The sequence below is a fragment of the Talpa occidentalis genome, unplaced genomic scaffold, assembly GCF_014898055.3.
Source record: "Talpa occidentalis isolate TD23 unplaced genomic scaffold, MPIMG_talOcc4v2.1 talOcc4.6, whole genome shotgun sequence".
Taxonomy (NCBI): Eukaryota; Metazoa; Chordata; class Mammalia; order Eulipotyphla; family Talpidae; genus Talpa; species Talpa occidentalis.
The window spans coordinates 123728228-123740325 of NW_023604972.1; the positions used below are offsets into that span (position 1 = coordinate 123728228).

Consider the following 12098-nt stretch of genomic DNA (forward strand, 5'->3'; position numbering starts at 1 on the left):
ACTGACTTTCCAAATTAGTATAATATATGGAAAGAAAAAGCAAAACGTGAAAACAGAACATGGTAAGTTATTAAAGGAAAATGAAATAAAGAAAAAAGGAGGGAAGTAAAGTATCTCCATGGTAGGGCAATCAAACAAGTCTCTAGACATTTGGTTGGAAGAAAACATAGCTATGAATTTCACAAACAAAAACTTGATAAATTCAAAGCAATACAAATGCTTTTAAATATAAAGGCTGAGTTGAAACTAAAAAGGTCTATACTGTTACTTTGGGCCTTAAGCAGTACCAATTCTTCTGATCAAAGAAGGCCACAACAGTTAAGGTTGTGTTACTTGCTTTTATTTTACACTAGGTGGCGGGCACAAAGCAAATCTCCTTAATAAAGTTGACAATTAGCTTCACTCAGAACATTTTTAATAATGCACATAAAAAAAAAAAGTATTCATCTTACAAACTGTTCTGCATCCAAATATACAACAGCTTGGAAAACAACATTTAGAAAACAAAAGCCAATGTAAAAAGACAGATTAAAACAACGAGAACAGTACAGGTTTTATATGGCTCTGGTTTTACAGTTTTCTTACTGCATCATCAATGTCAGAAATCTGTTCCTTCAGCTGGCTCCACTGCTCGGGGTTTAAAGAAATACCTAAAGCAAAGTTTGAAAAATCAAAAAGTTGAAAATCTATTTATGTTTCCTTGAGGATTTTCATACTTCCAATTAAAATATTGTTTTACCAAAATTGTCACTTTGAAAGTCACCATGTACAACAGTTAATTATAATTCATCACAACTACCTGAGCAATTCAATCAATCCACTTTCACTTCCAACTGTATCCTGCACAACTTCTATGACACCAGTGAAAATAAACGGCTTGAAGATGTATCCCACAAACACTTGGACCTAGCAGGTTAAGTGGCCAAGCCCAGATTTGGTATGTGACACACAATTTCCACAATAAGTTGCCTCCAACAAAATTTCCACAGGAACTCTAGCTGAATGACTGCTGAATTGTTTCAAAAGCATTCATTTCACTTTGGAAAAATCCCTGTGACATGGTCCACACATGCTTTCTTAGAATGCACACACTCGTTAAGAGTGCATTCTGGGGGCCTCCCCGGTGGCGCAGTGGTTGAGCGCTGGGTTGCGAAGCTGCCTGCAGCCTCTGCAGCGCCAGTTCGATCCCCGGCTGCTCCCCGGCCACTGGAGGAGGGTCCTGCATGGCGCGAAGACCTCTCCTGCCACCCGCTGCTCCCCTCAGCTGTGTACTTCGGTCCTTCTGCATGTTCTGCTCCCCACTCTGGCTCTGGTGAATTCTCTCACCCTCCCGCGCTTCTGACTGTACCCAGTGCTTGTATAAATAAATAAATAAAATAAATCTTTAAAAAAAAAGTGCATTCTGGGAAAATCCTCTCAGGCTTCAAATCCCAGTATACCATCACTGTGACCTTAAAAAAACTTTTTTTCCTCTAAGCTGCAGTTTCCTTACCAGTAAAATGGTACTGATGTATCTTTTTTTTAAAAGATTAACTTTTTTTTTTTTTTTTTAATAGAGGCATGTTTTATTTATTTATTTATTTGTTTGTTTGCTTGTTCGTTTATACATGCACTGGGTACAGTCAGAAGCGCGGGAGGGTGAGAGAATTCACCAGAGCCAGAGCAGGGAGCAGAGCAGGCAGAAGGACCGAAGTACACTGCTGAGGGGAGCAGCGGGCGGCAGGAGAGGTCTGCGCGCCATGTGGGACCCTCCTCTGGTGGCCGAGGAACAGCCGGGGATCGAACTGGCGCCGCAGAGGTCGCGGGCAGCTTCGCAACCCAGCGCTCAACCGCTGCGCCACCGGGGAGGCCCAGGTACTGATGTATCTTAATGTGAGTGATTAAATTTGCTGCTCTGACTTAAAGGCTTATTAGTATATCACCTAATTAAGTGAATATTTAAAATGATAGCTAATGATATGTCCTCCCATTTAAGATGTAAAGCATGAACAGAAAATACCTTGCACTTAAAACTTCCAGTGTTCTAATACTTAGGCCACCGAGAAATAAACTAGAATCAGAAGAAATCATTTATGTCTCAGAAAACTCCTGGGAGGCTGTGAAATTGAGAGGAAGAAGACCCTAAGGGGAAAGGATTTAAAGCTAATCAAACTGCTTTAGTCAGCATTTAAAGAAAAAGTCTGGTATTAGCCATACTGGAACAATGTGACGGAGCAATCCAGAAGTGGCGTAAACAAGAAAATATAAAAGGGAATGTAGACGTAGAGGTAATGTTTAGCAAACCCAAAAATGGCATGAAGCAAACAGTGGATTTCAAAGCGACATAAAGTCAGATGTAGGATCAACCTAAATCGGCCAACTGCCAAATACAGACATATCTCAATTTATTGTTTTACTTTATTGCACATTACAGATACTAAGGGGCTTTTCTGTTTGCCTTTTTCCAAAGTAAAGGTCTGTGGTAACCGCTGCTAAGCAAATCTATCAGTGCCATTTTTCAATCAGCACATGCTGTGTGTCTCCGTCACAATTAATTATGGTATAGTATATATTTTTTTCAGACAGAATTGCTACTGCACACTTACAGTATAAACCTGACTTTTACATGCACTGGGAAACCAAAAAATTCATGATTCACTTTATTGCAATAGTTGCCTTATCACACAATCTCTGAGATGTGCCTATATATGTAATTATGTTGGCACGCAAAAAGTTCTTCTAGGTGGTGAATGAATAGTCTGCTTCTATGATGCTACAGTCTTAGGACTGGATGAAGCAGATGTAAAAACAAAGACCCAGCACTTCAAGGACACCTGCCTAAAGAACATCCTTAAGGAGATGACTCAAAAGATATAAACTAAGATTTTTCATTCCTAATTTTACAACTTCCTAGAGAGTAAACTACTTCAGAACTAATGTAGTTTTTTCTTAAGTTACATTCAAGTAAACTAGCAGCCAATTTAAGCGGCAGTAGAGCTACTGTTTTTTCTGGATTTAATTCCAACAGCTATATGTAAGCCATCTCATATATGTCAGTGTGATATCTGGTGACCCTCCCAACATGGGGCACTGTGGCTGTGGCCAAGAAGTGCAGAAGAGAGCTCGGACACAGGTGTGGCTTTATAAGTAAGTGACTGTGCATACAGAGGGCTCTAGCACTGGTTTTCTGAGTATATGAATCTCTTCTAAGATGACGCAGAGAGCGCATTCTAAAAACGAAGTCAAGAAAACAACTATGTTTGACCATGCCCTAAAGTGTCTCCAAGTAGAAATGATCGGTAGTTTTTCTGGTGTCCTTTGTTGGTAGTGTTTTTCTAAAACATTTGTTCACATTCTTTTAATTACCCTCAGTGTTACCAGATAACAAATGGAAATTGCTTATATATACGCACGTGACATACACGTTTCTCTCACATCAACAAAAACTACGGAAGATAATCAACTGAAGAAGGCTCTCCCTTGCTCTATGCAGTAGAAACATTATTCCAATTTCAAATAGGCAGGTTACTTAGATCACTTCTATTTTAGTCTCACATCAAAACTAAATTGAGGAAAGGAAAGCTCACCTTTTCTTCCTGGTTTCATTTCACCTTCTGGATCCATCCAATATTCTCTAATATCAATTAGGACTTTCCCTTTAAAGTCCCGAACACTAACGTACCGCATTTTCCCAATCTGCAAAATAAACATCAAAAATGTGTCCATTTCAAGAGGTGTCCAGATTTATATTCACAACTTGCTGCACACTCAGAAGCTTTAACCATGAAAATGACTACTATTCTCAATATAAAAAGTACAAAAGCAGTCACTGTTAAGTCTTTATAAAAAAGATGGAACTAAACATATTTCACCTCATTAGGATCATTAACCTAGTGTAACTGATACGGAAAAGAGCACGGAGCTCCCTCAAAAAATTAATATAACTATCATATGAGTACATACATAATAGAATGATCAAAAACAGAATGATTCACGAACCCCACTTCTGGGTGTGTATCTCAAAATAGTGAAAGCAAGGTCTCAAGAAGACATTTTCTTGCACACCCATGTTCATAGCAACATTACTCACAACATCCAGACCTGGAAGCAACCCAAAGTGTTCACAGCCAGATGAAAGGATACACGAAATGTGGTATACACATGTGGTGAATACTGGTCAGCCTTACGAAGGCAGATCAGCCCTACCCTTGTGGTTTTACCTCTCCAGAGTATCACATAAATGAAATAATAGTACCAAAAAAATTTTATCACAGGCTAGGAATTTACCAAGTCAAATAAGCCAGTCACAACCAACCCCTCAGGTGCCACAGAAAGATGACTCTTATTTTATCACATTTACAATTAGGTCCAAAAAGTTAAACCACCTTTGCCATTGAAACTAATGTCTGTTCCTCAATTTTATCAATGAAACCTTCATTTCTATGACTCTCAAATTTAAAACCAGCCTTTGTTGACTACCTGACCTCTCTAATTGATTCTTCACCAGTAATTTATATTCATCACTATTTCGTCTTGGGGGAAAACCACGTAAAGTCCCTATCACTCACATACACCTAAAGGGATTTCACCTGCTTCCATTTTCACTCCCCATCTCTCCACAAATCCTTTGTACAATGTCAATTAGTCTCTCTAAAACAAGATTAAGAAACCCAAGGATAAAAAGCTGTATTAGTTCTCTGAATTCATCAAATCCCTCTAATGAACTTTCCTCACTTTATCTCATTATTCAATCTTACTCTCCACTAAACATTAACAACAAGGCTATTAAGGAAATCCACTTACCTCTTCTGTTCTCAAGCCACAACTTGGCAGGTCATATTGTTGCTTCCTCTGTAATACCCTATCCACATATCACAGCCCAGTCCTAAACCTATCTCCTCCAAGCTGCTTTCTAACCTCAAGAGTTCTCAACCTCTTTATTTCTAAATTTCACCTTGCTTTAAATAAGACAAAACTAGACTTCTGGACTTTAACTATCTAACACATAAAAATTACTTTCATTTCTACTAACCTGTTCTTATATTTCAAGGAATACTTAGTCAAGAGTATGATAGTATACGTAAAAGATTACTATGTATTGCCACATTATAGTCCTTTTAATGTTCTTCAAATCAAGTCAGGTAGTAATTCCTTAGCTGATCTAAGGAAATAATCAGCCTAACCTGAAACATGTTGTCATCCCTGCTGCTGCTGCTCTGCTTGGATGACGACAGAGCTCTCGAAGTCTCACCAGTCTTCTGCTTCTTCACAGGTTTCTCTGGAGTAACCTGCTTTTTCCTCTTTAACTTAAAAAGAGTAAGAACGTGGTTAACATTTGCACTTAAGAATAAAACACATCTCAGGTTCAAAAGATTCCATTACTCTATCAAAAGACTATATTAAGAGAAAAACCATAAACATACACACAGGCAATTTCACTTGCAATGGAACTATGAAACTCTTCCAGCACTGGTATCTAATCATTGTTCTCAAACTTTGGGTTCTCAAGAACCCTAAAAATACTGCAGGCATTAGAGTGTTATTAATCAGAGAAACTGTTCCTTTATAGACCAGGATGCCCAAAAAGATTTCTTTGGGAGTTTTTAAAAAATGAGGAAGGGGGGAGGAGATGATGCTTTTGAATGAACTTTTGGAAACCACAGGCCCACTAATGCTAGTCAGCGACTTAATTTTTACAAGAGATATACTAACTAGGAAGACTACAACCACATTATTCTGTTTCTAGATATGATTATTTACTTATGCCATGCCTAGTCCAAAAGGGACTTATATTTAAATTGGCTTAGAGAATTTACTAGTAGGCAAAGCTAAGAAAACTATTTTGTACTGTGCACTAAAAGTCAAATAACTCAATTTCCTCATCACACACACACAAATCCCTTATATAGACAGCCATGTGTTAGACTAGCAATTAAAATCAAAACTATGCTTTAAAAGCAGCATTACTACAAAAGCTTTTAATATAGCCTATTCTCAAAATAGGCCAAAGGCCTATGAAAATCAGTAGTTTCCAACCCTAACAGTAGAGGGCAGTCATATTCCTTAACAGAAAATATAAGCTATCAAAATATTATGTAAATATTTTACTAAATTATATGAAGCTAAAATGTATTGCTAAATACATATATAACCTGTATAAAATGTTAAGTACTTATAGGATTAGTACTATTTGGGACAAACAGCAAAAGTTAACGCAGCTCAGTAAGGAGAAAGCAATTATCTTTACGTCAGGATCTGAATACTCCCTGTGAATGGTGTATGCCTGGCACATAAAAGCTCAAAAATTTGTTAAATGAACTTATTTAAATGCTATGCCAGATACATATTTAAACATTGAAAGATGTCTTTCTCGAATATATATACACGTAAGCTAGGTATTTCCTTATGAAGGTGCGTATTCACCAAGGTTCTCCCAGTAAGCTCTCTTTCACTAACTGCTAATTCAGAGGCACAATGACAAAACCTTCTAGAAGATAAAAGGTCTTTGTGTAAGGAAGCCCTAACTACAGTGTGAACTGCCTGCTTATATAGCATATACCACTCACAGGATGATTGTCATCTACTGCAGGAAAAAGTCTAAATGCTGGGTGCTAATCTAACCTAAAACATACCAAGCCTACATTTTTAAGTACTCCTTGTGGGCTGGATAAACACCAATGGTGGCTGTCAAAACTGGTATCTCCACTCAAGTTCAGTTCAGCTCACACAACTGCTACAAATAATACCTACTGATCAGAAAGACTTTTAAATAAATGGCACACAGTGGTTTTGGACTCATGCTATTTCCCCTAGGGCCTATGGCAGTGGTTCTGCAGTTCCAAGTTTTCTAAATATCCTCAACAGGAGATTTGTGAAGTCTGAAGACTTGCTCAAGTTTGTTTTAGAGCCTAGCAGCGTGCATGGACAATAAGCACCTCAGGTACTTTTGTCAAGTATTACAGGAGCCATTCACACTCAGGAACACCCATCCAGGGTCTTCAGATTTGCTGTATCTGCTGTCCTTCAGAACTGGATGTAGGCAATATTGCTGAACTAGGTATCAAAGAAATATACATTCATATGTCACCTTTTTGTCAACTTCACTGTCAGAATCACTGCCAGAAGAGCTTGAAGAAACAAGTTCCTTTGACTTAGGCATTCTGCAAAAAAAAAAACACATTATGCCAATAATTAAGAAATGCTCTATCACCTTCATCTTAATTCTCCCCCAATCAAAACTTCAAGAAGTTCCATGGTACATTCTACCACTTGTGTGGTACTGGAGTTGTGACACTGAGCATAATGCTAGAAGTTATACTCTTAATCCATGCTCTTCCAAATTGCAAATAACATGCAGTGTGAAATGTTCTGAACCCAGCAAGGAAAAAGAGCTAAATGTCATACACATCTCACACTCCCACACTCTTTTCTCAAAGCCAACGGGTCTTTTTGTACTTCATTTTAGTGGAATTAGATGTTTATGGGTAGGATAGACTGCAAGAAGGCAGCTGACAGTATCACTGTTAAAACCAGGAATAAAAATTCTCATATTTTACACCAATCTTCTACTCTGAAAATATGAAGAATTCTCTTACAGGAAGGACAAAAAACTCTTCCTCAGATTCCTACTATCACCCCAGTCCCAGACAACCCCCGACACCTACATGAACTGGTGCCTTGCTTTCAAGAGCATGTGGAAATATCCAGACAGCAGCTTGTGCCTATGGTTTGCAAAGATATACTTTAAAAAGGCTAATTCCCAAATTTCAGGAAATTCCAAGGCTGTCCCTCTTTTTCCAAAGCCACTTACAGTGCCAGGTAGTAATACCCTTATTGTCAAAACTGGCACCTTTTTCTCTCTCCATCTTCAAAAAAATTGAGTCCTACTAATTTTTGCATGCCCTAAAGGGCCCAATACATACCCCCCACACAGTAAATGTCTGTTGAACAAAGGGAAAATAACATCCCTTTCTCATCAAAAAAATCAAATAATCTAGTTATCTAGACCTAAGCTTGCATTAGTACTGGCAATGCGTCCTACAACAGAGCAAGGTAAAAAGTGGGCCGCCCGATCCTAACTAAATTCAAAAAACACAAATCATGTCCAATCTGAACACGACTTCACCTGGCAATTTCTTGTCGCAGAGAAGAAATTCAGAGGCGAGAAGCAACGTTCCCAGCCACATTTTATAATCCTCTTACTGCTCCACTTTACAACCCAAACTCCAAAATCAATTTAGTTGTTTTTTACGCTAGCTAATGATGCCAGGAAACCATTCCACGGCAATTAAGGTGAACATAACCTATATTTTCCCTTTAGAAGAGACGAGCATAACTGCACCATCTGTTAATAAAAGGTGCCTGGGGGCTATGATCATTTCTAAGAACCATTTCGGGTTGAATCCAAATCAGAAGCTCATGCAAGGAGGAAAAGGGGGCGCGGGGCGGCCCCGCAGCCTCCCTCAAGTTGAGACAAAACATATTTTTACTTAATGAACCCTCGCGGCCGGTCCGGCTCCCCCCCACCCAGCGCCCCCAGAACCAGGGCGGCTCGTCCAGGCCTGACACGCGCGCTCGGGCGTGCGACACACGCGCGTGCAACACACGCGCAAGGAGATTTTTAAATGCTCCGTCCCCGGAGGCGGGCGGGGCGCGGGGGCGCAGGGGCGACTGGAGGGGCCGCGGGTGAATAGGGGGGCCGCAGGGCTCACGCCCCCGGCGCGGCGGGGGGGGGGGCGCCGGGACGCGCCGGGGGGGCGGGGCGGGCGCCGGGGGTCGCGCGCCGCCCCGAGGCCGCCGGGCCCGCCGCGGGGGGCGGGGGGCCGGGCCGGCGGGGGGCGTGGGCGGCGGGAGCGCAGGAGACCGCGTGGGAAGAGGAGGGACTTGCACCGAGCGCCATTTTCTTCTCCCGGAGCGTCCCCTCCCCCAGCTGCGCCCCGAGCTCCCCGGCCCGCCCGCCGCCCCCGCCGGCGCGCTCGCCCCCCCGGCGCCCCCACCCCGGGGCGCGGGCGGCGGCGGCCCCCGCGAGGCCGGGGAGACCGGCGGGCCCCGCACGCGCCCTCCCGGGCCCGGGTCGCCCCCACAAGGCCCGGGGACGGCCCGGGGGCCCCCGAGACCCCTCCCCGCGGCTCCCGGTCCTCGCGCGGCCACGCCCCGCCTCCCGGGCCGCCCCGGACGGGCTTCTGGCCGGCGCGGAGGGCCCGGCGCGGGGCCCCGGGCGGGGGCGGGGGCGAGGCAGGGAGTCGGGGAACCCCGGCGGGGAGGGGCGGGCAGCGCCGCCATGTCTCGCGGCCGTCGCCGGCGGAGGGGCGCGGGGCCGCCCCGGCTCCGGCCGCGGGAGGCTGGGATCGGCCGGGCGGCCGGGCGGGCGGTGGGGGCGGGGTCGGCACTCACGCTCCGCTCGGTCCCGAACAGCTCTCGGCTCGCTCGCTCCAGACTGACAGAGAACCGGAAGTGACGGCAGCCTAGAAACGCCGGTCCCGCCCCCTGGAGCTGCGGTCACGTGACGGGGCGGGGCCTCCCTGCGAAACCCACGGGGAGACCCTTTCCAGGGCCTTAAAGGGACCGTCCCTGGTCCGGAGCGGAGGCCGGCAGGGCTGGTTTGGGTGTGCGTAAATGGGCGAACAAAGGAATGTGAATGACAAGCTTAGAACTTTGCACTTGCTCAATAAATGTTTCTTGATTTAAAGTGAACTGCCCGAGACTCCCTGGTGGCACCAGGGGTTGGGACGCAAACTATGAAGCTATCACAGCCACTGAAGCACGAGTTCGAGCCCCGGCCAGGGAGAAACCCACATGGCGCAGCAGACCTCTCCTGCCTCGCCCGCTGCTGCTCCCCTCAGCAGTGTATTTCAGTCAGTCTGCTTGTTCTGTTCCCCACTCTGTCTCTGGTGAATCCTCTCACCCCCCACACCACTGGCCTGTACCCCAGTTCTTGTATGCATCAATAAATAAATCTTTTTTAAAAAAGTAAAGTGAACTGCCCATAATGAAAAATATCAGCACTTCTGACCCATTTTTTCATAAGCGATCCTTCCACCTTCCCAACAGTAGTTAAATCTGGCCGGTGAGGTACAAAGTAAAGAAGCTAAAGTTGCAGCGTTTAGTGCGAAAAGTGCAAGAGCTTTGCAGAAGTCCTTGGCCACAACACCCTTATTCCTCAGCTGAAGTCCAGGAGAGAGTTCACAGAAAGTAAGAGAAATCTATACTGCAAGCAGGAATATAGAGAATAGGTTATTTGAATATAAGTTTAACAAATGCCTACTATATCCAAGAATAAAATACTATCACCCAGTACACATTTTTTTTTTATATTCCCCATACAATTGCAACCCCCTTATTTTTACCCCAATCCCTCCTTCCAGTACACATTTATCAAGCATCTACATGTGCTGGGCACTGCATGAGGCATTTTATATAGTACTCATTTTCCAACAAGCACTTTCCAAAGTAGGAATAATTATGCTCCCCTTTTATAGATGAGGAAACCAAAGTCAACAAGGATAAATATTATAAGTTGCAGAACTTTAGACAGAGTGAGTCACTATTCAAACCCTGCACTGCCTGACACTCCTGTATACTGTTAGGATGCAAAGGCCCGCTCCTCTTTTCTGCAAGAGGCACTTTTGAATAATGAAATGATTGCAGTATAATTCCTTTCATACAATGTTTGCAAAAAAGGTGATACTCTATGGAGACTGAAGTCTGGCTACCCTTGGGGAGATAATACTTGGGAGCAAGTGTGAAGGATTCTGCTGAAAACTCTCTGTCTTGGTGGATACACAGGGGTAGACAAAGGTAAAATTTCACTTGATACTTGTGTGCTTCACAGTATATAAGATACACTTTAGCAAGGAAATTGAAAAAAGTAAAAAATAAAAATATTAAAATGCAATTGTAAAAAGATGAACCACACTCAATTGCCACTGTTCCAGTTGGTAGCTTGGAATTTGCATACCTACTAGCACTTAGGAAGTTCCCCCACTTAACCCTGTGGTTAGCTGAACTTTGCTTCCTTGGGACTAACAGTGCCCTGGGCGTTGAAGAGGTGTCTTGCTGAATTGAGCTCACACACTGGGATAACTGGAGGCTCACCATGTTTCCCGGACCCCTGGGAGCTATGGCTAGGGTTTTCTATCTAAATCTGGGTGCTGGCTGAGGACCCGCAGGGTTTGAACATTGGGTGGAATCTCTTAACTCACCATCTTCTTTCCCTCTTCTCCAAGACTAAAGACACAAGATATAAATAGAAAAGTACACACAGACTTATTTGATGTAGGTTTTATGTAACACAGGGGCCCATGTAAGGAAAGGAGGCCCCCAAAAGCAGCAAAACCTAAATGCTTTCATTCTAGGGTCAACTAGAAATGATTGTGGGACAGTAGCTAAAACATAAGGGGAGGCTAAAGGAAGATAAGAATTATTGAAACAACAGGTCTGTTTGTACAGAATTCTCAGTCTCAACTTCCCATTTAAGGATAAGAATGTTACTTTCCTTCTGGTATTTTCCATAAAGGGGGGGGGGGTTATCTCCTGCTTTAAGGGGAAAGAAAAGAAGAGGGTCAGCATGTTCTCCTTGCATCTGCTTTGTTGTTTTGTTTTTTTTTTTTAAGTACCTTTGGCTCAAAATAATTTTGATGTCCAATTTCAAAACATATTTTAGAGTGACATATTCTGGTTTCCCTCAAAAGCAGGCTTAACATTCAAGATAAAGTAAGCCCACTTAAATGAATAGAACATCGTCTGCATTTCTAGCCTTTCTCCCTTTAATAAAAGTTTTCATTCAGTTTGTGTCACGGAGGGAGGAAGTATGAATTTTTAGAAGCAGGAAACTTGATGCTCTGCATGCAAATTTTGTTGGCTTAATATTCTTGGGTGGTGATACCTGGTGAAACTATTAGCAAATCCTTGAGCAAAAATGATATATCCTTTTTTTTTAAGTAGATATAATTCAAAAAGGAGCAGGAATAGCTTTACACTCAGGTGAAAGCAGAAGGACAATTTTTATTAAAGCAAACTAGGACTGTAGTCACTCTCCAATGAAGAGAGGGAGGTGCTATTCACAGCAATTGTATAGGATGGGGTGGAGGATAGGAAAAATCATGGTGGGAATCTGGATA

The 12098-nt window shown here is 42.9% G+C and overlaps 1 protein-coding gene across 1 annotated transcript; it reads right to left on the bottom strand.

The window, feature by feature from the left end:
• Positions 1-318: 318 nt before the first annotated feature.
• SUB1 (SUB1 regulator of transcription) lies at positions 319-9451 on the bottom strand. Its single transcript, XM_037529517.2, has 5 exons — positions 9373-9451; positions 7067-7139; positions 5163-5285; positions 3567-3675; positions 319-650 (listed from the first exon to the last, which is right to left on the bottom strand). The coding sequence occupies exons 2-5, from the start codon at positions 7136-7138 to the stop codon at positions 571-573; spliced, it is 384 nt and encodes a 127-aa protein (XP_037385414.1). The 5' UTR covers position 7139; positions 9373-9451; the 3' UTR covers positions 319-570.
• Between the last annotated feature and the right edge of the window lie 2647 nt (positions 9452-12098).

Bases quoted from the DNA above. Each gene is read 5' to 3' on its own strand.
- SUB1 (XM_037529517.2), bottom strand. From the start codon at position 7,138: ATGCCTAAGTCAAAGGAACTTGTTTCTTCAAGCTCTTCTGGCAGTGAT. The intron at 3,676-5,162 runs GTTAGGCTGATT...TTTATTTTGCAG, and splicing joins GGGATGACAACATGTTTCAG to ATTGGGAAAATGCGGTACGT. The intron at 651-3,566 runs GTGAGCTTTCCT...ACTTTGCTTTAG, and splicing joins AATGAAACCAGGAAGAAAAG to GTATTTCTTTAAACCCCGAG.